The 10,444-nt window shown below is 43.2% G+C and overlaps 1 protein-coding gene across 1 annotated transcript in view; it reads right to left on the bottom strand.

Moving 5' to 3' along the window:
• Nucleotides 1-728: 728 nt before the first annotated feature.
• The window catches only part of DCT (dopachrome tautomerase), a 17,727-nt gene continuing 8,011 nt past the window's right edge, over nucleotides 729-10,444 (bottom strand). Inside the window, exons 2-8 of the mRNA XM_009278464.2 lie at nucleotides 10,003-10,302; nucleotides 8,411-8,511; nucleotides 7,188-7,354; nucleotides 5,366-5,545; nucleotides 5,125-5,260; nucleotides 3,580-3,781; nucleotides 729-1,346 (exon numbers count right to left, since the gene is read on the bottom strand). Of these exons, the coding sequence (XP_009276739.1) occupies nucleotides 1,165-1,346; nucleotides 3,580-3,781; nucleotides 5,125-5,260; nucleotides 5,366-5,545; nucleotides 7,188-7,354; nucleotides 8,411-8,511; nucleotides 10,003-10,302 (1,268 nt within the window). The 3' untranslated portion in view covers nucleotides 729-1,164. The remainder of the gene's footprint in view (nucleotides 1,347-3,579; nucleotides 3,782-5,124; nucleotides 5,261-5,365; nucleotides 5,546-7,187; nucleotides 7,355-8,410; nucleotides 8,512-10,002; nucleotides 10,303-10,444) is intronic.

Raw genomic sequence — 10,444 nt, 5'->3', positions numbered from 1 at the left:
TCTTCTTTCTAGTCCACATGGCTAGTATTGGGCAGGCCTAGAAGAAATACCAGAAATCGCTACTAACTGGAATTTTTTTTTCCAGGCTACAAAAGCAGAGTTTTTCTAAGACTCAGGACCTTAAAAAAGGCAAAATCTGAGCACTCCATTACTGTAATATATTAAGCACCAAAGCTGACACAATCTGATCAGGACTTCATTTGCTGTGTAAAAACCCTGTCTCAAGATAACATAGGAGAGCCACCCAAATGTGGTCCAAATCCATGTCTAAATAAAGAAATATATAAGGAAAGTATAAAGGAATGTTTAAGACAGGGTCTAGGGAGTGCCACATCCAAACCTGATCCCCCACCTGCAGACCTGGTTAATGCAAGCTATCTCAGTCTTGTTACCTTGAGTCCTGGGTCCCAGACTTTGGAAATTTAAGTCTAGATTCGTGAAACAGTGCAGCAGAGCCAAAATAGAGAAAGATGAGCACCATTTTCAACTTCTGTCACGGGTCCCTAACACAGAGGTAAAACACAGGTGTATACCTAGCTGTCAGGGAACTCCTGCTCTTAAATTTTAGGAGAATTTGAGTTTGGAGGTTTACCTACTGTTAACATCAGCTTTATTGGAAATAACACATGGAATTGATCATGCTTCTGAAATAAACTGTAACCAGGGGGTTCCTATACTATTTTGTTAAACAGCATGAAACATTTGGAACCTTAAAAGAGAACTATGTCATTCAGAATATTTATTGATAACTGTAAAATAATACGTTATTCAAATATATATGTAGAGTTAATAACTTTCAGCACATCTCTGAGCTGCTAAATGAAATCAAAACCACACTGAGGTGAAAAATTATCTTGGTTATTCAAGTTGGTTTTCTTCTATTTGGATTCTCAGCTGTCTTGATCTAAACCTATAGAGGATGACTTACAAGTGTCACACACTCCAGATAACATTTGGTAATGAGAAAAGTCTAGCCTATCTTGGGCCTTGCACATATGTACCCAGAGACATCATATATTACAATTCACAAGATAACGGGAAAACCTGAATGAGAACAATGTAGTCAGCTGCCGAAGGAGTGTGTGATAAACTCTCAGCTAAGATCTCAGTAAGGCAATCAAGGTCACTTCCTACAAGAATAAACAAAGAAATAAAGCGAGGGCACTAGGCCTCTTCCATGTACTTTTTGGGGCTGAAGCTCACATTCATCAGTGGTTCAAAACCTCTTCTCTGCCTTCGGTGCTGGAAAAGTACAAGCAGCAGAACGAGCATGGCCAGAGCTATAAGTGCTCCTCCAATTGTGGATCCAACCATGACAGCCCACGCTTGGGTTTCTTCAAGTGAATCTGGAAATACGAAACGTCTGAAGTGAGGACAGCCCATAATTTCATTTCTCAAATCACAGGGAAGAAAGAAAATATCCCACAGCCTGCTATTTATGATTACTTGTGTGGCTTAGAGACGCGCTGGCCACAGGAGAAGCTGGTAATGCACCGTGTAAGCAACAGACATACCAGAGCCAGAGATGTTTCCTGCCAGAGAAGTCTACAGCTGAATTTAATCGTCAACCTTTCATACAAATTAAAGTGTTGAGAACGGGAAAGGTTAACAGTGACAAGACAAAAAGATCATTCTCTTACCTAATTTGGCCAAAATTATGAATTATTTAAACAATTCTTTCTATAATGACATGTCAGCATAGCTGTTTCCAAGCTATTTTTGTCAACACAAAACCCTCAAATTTTCCTATAGACCACAAAGCAGCCTATTGTCAAACTTTTAACTAAAAACACTACTTAGTGTGGTTCTGCCAACCAGCTCCAGATCACATCCTCTGATTTTGAACCACTTCTGGGGAAGCACTTGTGTCTTCTAAGATAACGTTGCCCATTCTTATAATAACCCTGCTCCACTTGGCTGAATAACTTTATTTTGTGTTTTCATTTATGCTTTCAGAAGCAAAAATTGCCTGCTGGCCTGTTCTGAAAAATGCTACATATACTAAGATGGCAATAACTACATTTGCCTAAATATTCAGTAAAAACTCTCAAAAGGGCTTAAGATATTTAGAAGGTACTTAGACTTATGGGCTTAAATCCAGATGGCTCAAGGAGATGTCACACTGACTATAAAAGTGACTAAAAGTTGTGTGCCCCAATCTGCAGTCTCTGTCAACAAAAGAGTTGAGGGCAATCATGCCCAAGTTCAGTAAGGTCCCAAAATGAATTGTTTACCACTTCGCCATCTCTCCAGTAAGAGCCAGCAGTGTATTACATGTTGACTTCTAATGTGGTTACATGAAGGAGAATTAGCAAGTTACATATTTAGATAAAAGACAAGGGTTTGGATGTAAAAACTTTATTGTCTGAACACTGACCGTGCAGACAGGGATAGAAACACTGCTTCACAGTGAGCTAACAACTTATTTAGGTGGGAGTTGAGAAGCAACAGAATCACAAGCTGCTTTTTTTCCTCTCTGGGTACCTCATGCCCAAGGGGCAGCAGCATTTCCAAAGCAGGAGGGAGTACAGTGGTCCAGAGGGAGGAAAACTTAAACTCCATAAAAGGGGAAGTTTAAATTTTCAGGGGAAATTATGGGGTCACCCCTGAGAAAAGCACTGCAGAAGCAGCTAGTATGCCTCCAGAAGTCAGGGCTCCCCTGTATGAATGCAGCCTGAGGACAAGGGTTTCAATCTTTTGCAGTCTAGAGACCTTTAAACAGTCTCCACAGATTAAAACCACAGATATGTGGTAAGCATTTAGAAAAAAATTCTGGACACATAGGTTAGATAAGCACCTAGAGCCTCTCAAAGCAATTCCGAGGTGGAGAAAGAAACTGCACAGATTTAATCTTTGGTAAAGCATCTGAAGCATGGTTTTCATGCATTTCTTACTCTTGCGCCTTTTACAAATATTTGTAACTCCTGTTGCAAATTCTGGATTTTGTGCATAAATACTTTGCTTTCTTGTTTTTTGTCCTTATCTGATTTGTGTCAAAGGTAATTTCAAACGAATAGACAAACCCAAAGGCACATCACACCTGTCGACATGGAAAATCTTTAAAATTGGGGTTTTACAACACAAAACACCCAAGTACATCTCTCCAGGGTATCCAAAGACTAATGGAGTTCATCTCTAATGAGATTCATGGCGCAGGATTATTCAGGGCTCTGTGCAAAACAAGTATTTTCTAATGACCGGTGTTAGCCAGACGAGCTCCCTGGCAGAGTGCCTGACCTCTGGCAGATTAAAGGATCCTGTAACAGGCTTAAACAGTGCTGGGAGCAGGAGCCAAAATCAAAGATTCCTCAACCCCAAAGGAGCACCGTTGTCAATGCCGGAGCAGTACAAGCTGATCCATTTTGCAGCAGAGCAAACTAAGTATGTGCACACTTGTAGTTACCACGGCTTACCTGGTGAGTTGTAACTACCGGTGCTACAGTATGTGATTGCTAGTGAGCAGGTGAATAGACCCAAGTGTTTTGTGAAAGTGCCTTATTTTCCAAATGCCTGTGTCATTGAAAACATGAACTGTCTCATCTCTTGGCCTGGAACAGCCTCCACACCTCTGAGACGTACCTGGCAGGTCAATGGCGTAGGTGTAGCCGAGCTGCTCCACAGTTTGGAAGAGCTCGTCGTTGGTCACAGGAGGGAAAAAAGGCACCATGTTATACAGTCTGTTGTGACCGATGGGGGCCAGCTCCTCAGGCCAGGCATTGTCAGGGGGGCTAAACCGCTTCATCCACTCATCAAAGATGGCATCAGTAAAGGAGTGAAGAACCTGCAAATCCAGGCGCATATATAGGTATATATATGGTATATATAGCTAGGTAGATATGGTATATATAGCTAGGTAGATATAGGGCATATATAGCTAGGTATATAGGTATATGTATAGGTATATAAAGCACTAATACAGGAAAGTTGTTTCCAAGTTAAGTTCAAACAACTATTACAAATGTCTGGGGCAGTTCAAATTAATTTCTGATGTACTCATGTTTTTTAATTATCACCCTGGAAAAAAATTTAGAAAATATCTTACAGAAAATAATCTTGCATATAGAATTACAGCATAATGAAATGAAGATTCCATTGTGTAAGAAAGGAATTAATGTAGGAATTCAAGAATTATTAAGGAAATAAGCTGGAGAACCACTACATAAGTATTTGGGCTGATTTCTCCAACAACAGATTGCAATCTTAAAATAAAGGTAAGAAAGAAATTAATTGTATTAGAATTTCTCCATATAATCCCTGTAGTTTAATCTAAAAAAGAGGAAAAGAAATTGGCATGAATTTATTAGGAGAGAAAGATGTGTAAGCAGTGTCAACTGTTTCATTTGCACATTGCTGTTTGTGCTGCTCATTGCAGTGCAGCACTGCACCAACACACCAGGGAAATCACATTATTTCTATTCCCCAAGAGATCCTAAAATTAGATGTGATTCCTTTTAGCCTCTGAAGTTTTAAACAAAGAAACAAACTACTCAGTCTACTGCTCTAAAATAACTAACCCCACTTTCAGTTTTTCTCATTGCTGTAAAAGTGTCTGGTATAAGCCATTAAATTTAGATACCATCTAATCAGAGGATGCAGGGCAACATGACTTGGAATAGCAGGTCTTCTCCCTAAAAACTTATTTTATATTTCACAAATCACCCTGAGATTTCTTCCCTCTTTATTTGACCATTATGCAGGTGTGGCAGCGTTCAAGAAAAGAGAAAAGATTTCTCCTTTTCTATTTAAAGGACTTATTTTTAGGGAGTTCACTTTACTGTTCTGCAAAACTTTCAGTTTTTCTCATTGCTGTAAAAGTGTCTGGTATAAGCCATTAAATTTAGATACCATCTAATCAGAGGATGCAGGGCAACATGACTTGGAATAGCAGGTCTTCTCCCTAAAAACTTATTTTATATTTCACAAATCACCCTGAGATTTCTTCCCTCTTTATTTGACCATTATGCAGGTGTGGCAGCGTTCAAGAAAAGAGAAAAGATTTCTCCTTTTCTATTTAAAGGACTTATTTTTAGGGAGTTCACTTTACTTTTGTTCTGCAAACCTCTGGTGAGACAGCTGCCTTTGAGCCACAGCCACCGCCACTCAGGCTGGGGGAAAAAGACATACCACAAAGATGGGATCGTTGGCGGCTGCATGAGGGAGAACGCTGGTCCCATTCAGGAAAGAGTGAGCCAAATTATGAAGGCTCAGCATCGGCGAGTTAAGGACTCCACCTGGTTTATCGAAGCCCTCCAGCGCGTTCCTGTGGGTGGGTAAAAGCAGCATCAAGTAACCGTATTTTGCTCACAAACGCGCACGTAAAGAAAGCCCGTGACCCAGCCGGCTCCGGAGGAGCTGAAGGACAAACCTGAAACTGAAACTAGAATTGCGGAAAAAGGGGGGGCTGTCGAACTCCTGCAGGGAAAGGCACCTCCTGACATCCTCCACGGTGGGCAGCTGCTCGCTGGAGACCCCAGGCGGCCTCCGCCGCAGCGGTCCTTCATCACTCCCGTTGCACAGCGTGACCAGGCGGTTGTAGTCATCCAAGCTGAGTGAGAAACAGAAAGAGGCACAAGTTAGAAGGTGATGATGCCTGGCTTGTTGGCGTTTTCTCCTGTGATATAAAAGACGCCTCAGTGGTACGTGTGAGAGAGCAGGGGTTAGGGACTGACACCCCCTGGGGCATCTCAGTTCACCTCCCATGGCCTGGGAGCTGAATTTATTGCAGGACTGCCACCACGCCATGACATTCTGCAGCTCTGCGGCCTCTGTGGACCATCAGTTATTTGGGCCAAGACTCGGCAGGCTCATCCTCCACAGAGAGAGGATGCTTTAGAAAAGGCAAGCACAACTCCCTTCACACCTACTCCTCTCCTGAGGTCTTTGGAAGAACAGTTTTTGCCAGACAATCTAAAAGAGTCTTTTGAATTTTGAATTGAAAAGCTTTCAGTCCTGAGTAAGGAATATTTTTTTAACTCTTAACAAAGAGGAAAAAAAAACAGGAAAGTCCCACTGCAGGGTGGGCTAAGAAAATGCAAGGAATGGCAGTAAACAGGATTTCACTTTCCATCCCTCATTCCCTTTAGAAGAAAAGCAACTGCAATGCGTTGCATCTTCTTTTTCAGGGCCTGGAGGACATCTTGCTGTTGCAGGCGTTGCCCACTAGCTAATGGGGAGCAAGTCCTTTATATATAGTCTCCCTGATATACAAGGAGAGAAAGAGGGAAGGAGGAGGAGAAAAACAGTGTAACACTTGTGAAAAAATTCTGTGAATGTGTAAAATGAAACAGCATTTTCAGAAACTCCTGAAATAAATGAAAGCCCTTCTCTGTTTGACCTTGGCAAGGCAAAAGTTTAGCCATTTCAGTTTTCAAGAAAAAACAAAACCCTATTTATCTTAGAGAAAAAGTAGGGGCAAGACTTAAAGCCAACTGGCGCCTAAAGCTAGAAGTTCAAGTAGTTCTTTAGGTACCCAGAGAAACAGACTCTTCTGAAAAGCCCTGAGCTCTCGGTACCTCTGTCTGACTGACTGCACGCTGCCCTGGAGCCGACAGAAGAAGGTTTTATGAGTATTGTATCCAGCAGCATCTTATGTCGTAGCACCCCAATCCTGTACGTCAAAGCCCTGCCCTCACCCAGATCAGCATACGCCCACAGACAGGGGGCAGCAAGCATGGGGCTGTCTCTGTGTTGTTTTCCATGTGAAATCTCAGCCGTTTTGAAGTCAATCCCCAAACTGCACTAAATATATCAGGGTTAAGATCTCACCCAATACAAGGGAACAGATTTTTCAGCCTGTCTCTAGCTTCCTATATGCCAAAACAGTTTTCTGTTTCTGCAGCCAAAATCAGTTGGGTGTTTGTTACAGAGAACCAACACGCAGGCGTTTCTTCTTTAAAAAGTACTTGCCAATGTGCAAACTCTTCAGACTTCTGGCAGCCTCAAATTGGCTGAATCGACTAAAATCCTGTACCAAAAGAATCATCTTTAAAAAATATACTTCCATAATACCAGGGGGGAAAGTTTACGTAGCACCATCTACACACAAACCGACCGTGATTCCCAGTTTTAAAAGACGTCTTGGCTCTTTTCCTGCCGCTCACTCACACTGAGAGAGCAGCCCGCGCTGTCAACACTGAATGAAAGCAAGGTTTGGTTGGTATGCAAGCTTGCCCTAGATATTCTCATACCTGTTACAAACTATTTGCCACCGGGAGAACCTGGAGCTCAGGCTGATCAGCCCCGGGTCATCCAGCCGCGATGCTCCGAAGAGCTGGTCCGTGCAGACATCGCACTCGTTTCTACCGGTGGCGAAGTTCCAGTAGGGCAGCGCGAAAGAGTCGTTGCCCATCAGTCGCTGCAATGGACAGAAACGCATTAGCAGGGAATCACCTTCGAAGGAAGGAGAAAGAAAGGGACTCCTGCAAGTTGTTTCACTGGGTATTCACTGGACATTCTGCTTTTCATTCCACATTTCAACTATACGCACTTCACAGTGCTGCTCCAACTCGTTTCAAAAGATTGGGGCGTTAAGTCCGTCCTAGCAAAGACATTGTCACTAGTTATTCTACCGTTGGCCTGCACTTCTTTTGGCCTTGTTAGGCCTTCTACCAACTCAGAGACCAGGCAGGAGTGCAGGAGCAGAGATGAACTGAGCCTTAAGGAATAAGAGGCATTCTGAGTGGGTAATGGGTAAAATTGTGCATGTGGTTTGCTTTTGCTCCAGAAAGGCTAGCCCTGGGGAAGAATCTGAATTTGTATTAATAGAGGAATACAGTGCATTTGCTTGTGCTTGCTTGTTAGATACGATTTCACACAAGCAAGATCCTGCAGCTATTTTGATACCAACCATTTTCATTAGAGATCTGCAAGGCTGAAATACAGTAACATTGCCAATGTAGAAGTAATGCAAACGGAAATGAGTCAATGCTTCGGCAACTGACTGTCGGGCACGTTAACATATATTTCTTTAAAAGATGTATTGCTAAATATATGCATGTATTAAATGTATAGCATGGCACTTTTAAAGGGGGTAATATTTAGAGTTGCTTTTGTTAGGAGGGTATCTTCAACATCAGCAGACAGTATCTGTTACCAAGTTTTACGTGTAGGTGTTGCTTTGATTTTATTAATAAATACTGTTAATTCACATCTTCTGTCCTCTGTTGTGGAGATGAAGAAAAAAATCTCCATGATAACCTTCACATCATTGTTCACAGTGAGAAACTGTTCAGTCCTCAGTATCTTGAAAGCACTAATTTCACTTTAAACAAAAAAGGATCAATGAGCAAACACTCCTGGGAGTTTGGGTAAGAATCTATCCTAGGAAATAGCTTACCCTTGGCTGGCTCAACAAAGTCACATAGCAAAAGAGAGAAGCTGCATGAGGAAAGGGAAAGGCTGTTCAGCTAACCTGCAGGTCTCTCTCCAGCAACAGCAGATGGTACCTATGCCAAGTAACAAAGGCAGGTCCTTGATGGGAGAAATCGATACCTGTGAAGGGGCGGCCAGGTCCTACAAAGGAAAGATAAAATAAGCACTTAGGCAACAAATGAGGCTCGAGAGAAAGAGAGCAGCTTCTTCTATTGCCCGGAGTGGAGTTAAACAAAAACCTGCAGCTCTGCACCTTTGGAAAGAGCGCACGCATCAGAAGCTACAACACTTACATGGGACAAGTGAAACTAGCTCCTCTGTGGACGTTGGCTTCGCTGCTTCTCAAAACTTCACTTTCCCCCAAAAGTTGGATATTGTGAAGATTTCTTATGACTTTAGTGGATTTTGGTTTTAAGAAGCAGTCTTATTGTCTAAAATCTTAGCTCCTTGTTTATATGTACCATATTATCTCATTCTCTTGCTCAGTGGCAGGACTTACACCGTGTATCGTGTATCTATCAAAAGAACCTCAGCATTTTCCATAACCTGCCAACAGTAATTCAACATGTCCTTTGCCAATTTTCTTCAAATTGTGCTTGTTATTTCTTGTATTGTGCTCTTGTTATTACACATGAGAACTAAGACACTCAAAGGCTAGGAGCTTCAAACCACATGTGGATTTGTTTATCACTGCAGCAAGCTTCAACCCACATACGGATTTATTTATCACTGCAGCAGCGCTGGAAGTTGCCTCTTTCCCTTTCCACATGACTGTCCTGTACCCGATGGACCTTTACTCTTGCTAGGCCAGAGACTGCTTCCTTCAGCCCTGCAAAACGGAATCGTGTCAGAAGGGGAGACTGAAGAAAACCCCACTGCAGTGTAGCAGATACACTCTAGCAAGGAGGTAGATATGGGCTGTTCAGCTTGCACGTAGGACTGGCAGGTAGAAAAGCCACGCTGCTGCCTCCTCTTGTGAGAGCTGGGCTTTGTGAAGCGGGCCCGGCATAGGTACTTCTGTCTAGAAGAGCAATGAGGACTAGGAATCCTGATTTGGGAGAAAGCATGGGGTTAGATACCCAAACCTCTAACCTGGTTTTGTTTTAAAAGCTGGCTGTGGTTAGTCAGGCAAATCCTGTCCTTAGTGTCTTGCTGAAGGCCACAGAAAGCAGCAGCACTTCAGTCCCCAACGTCTCTGCATGGTCTCTGCCTTCACAACTGCAGAGCCCCTTTCCCACTGCTGCTGCATCTACCTTGTCTTGTGGACTAGGAACATCTTTTTGAAGTGAATCACTGCCTGACCACGCTTTGGTTCACCCAACAGTGGAGCCTGTGAATTGCCTCCCTGTCAGATGGAAGATGCACCAGGAGTGCGGCTGGTGTGCTCCAGCTGCCACGGGGCATTCGGTCGCGGGGACCAGACTGCAGCAGGTCTGAAGCAGACCTCCCTCAACCACGGGTGGCCACCACCTCCTCAGCACCAAATGTTTCACTCCACGGATCTGCTCCTACTGGGACTCACTGCTCGCTAAAGTAATGCAGCTGTGTTAAGCACACTTACCTTTGTTCAGCAATTATACTTTTCACCCTTTCCTTTACCTGCAGAGCCCCTTGGATAAGAAAAGCACTAACCTAAGAGCGTGTCTCTGACTGAGTAGTAATGAAGCCAAACAAAGTAGTTATAAATACTACAGTTGGCAATCTGCGGTTCCTCTCCGGTGGGGCCAAGCAGACTCATCCAGTGCTGAGTTGCAATTACATAGTCTGGGTGAATGGTTGTCTTTGCACGGTCTAGAGCATCGAAGAACTGCTCTCTCTCCTCTGCTGTCAGGGAGTGGACATCCTTCCTGACAACTGGTGGCTTCCTCACGTTGCAGTCGGGGCCGGTCCAGCCAAATTTGCAGTCACCACAGTTATAGCCGGCAAAGTTTCCTGAATCAAGAGGGAAAGAACAGTCATGACATTATGAATCAGAGAAAACTAACAGTGACATGCAGAAGAATTAAGAATTATCACTCTTTTTCCCCAGATGCAAGTTCCTGGAAGGGACGGCAGGACTGGCAGCTGGCAGCGT

Source organism: Aptenodytes forsteri, unplaced genomic scaffold (assembly GCF_000699145.1).
Source record: "Aptenodytes forsteri isolate BGI_AS27 unplaced genomic scaffold, ASM69914v1 Scaffold32, whole genome shotgun sequence".
Classification (NCBI taxonomy): Eukaryota; Metazoa; Chordata; class Aves; order Sphenisciformes; family Spheniscidae; genus Aptenodytes; species Aptenodytes forsteri.
This window is presented reverse-complemented; position numbering and strand designations above follow the sequence as displayed.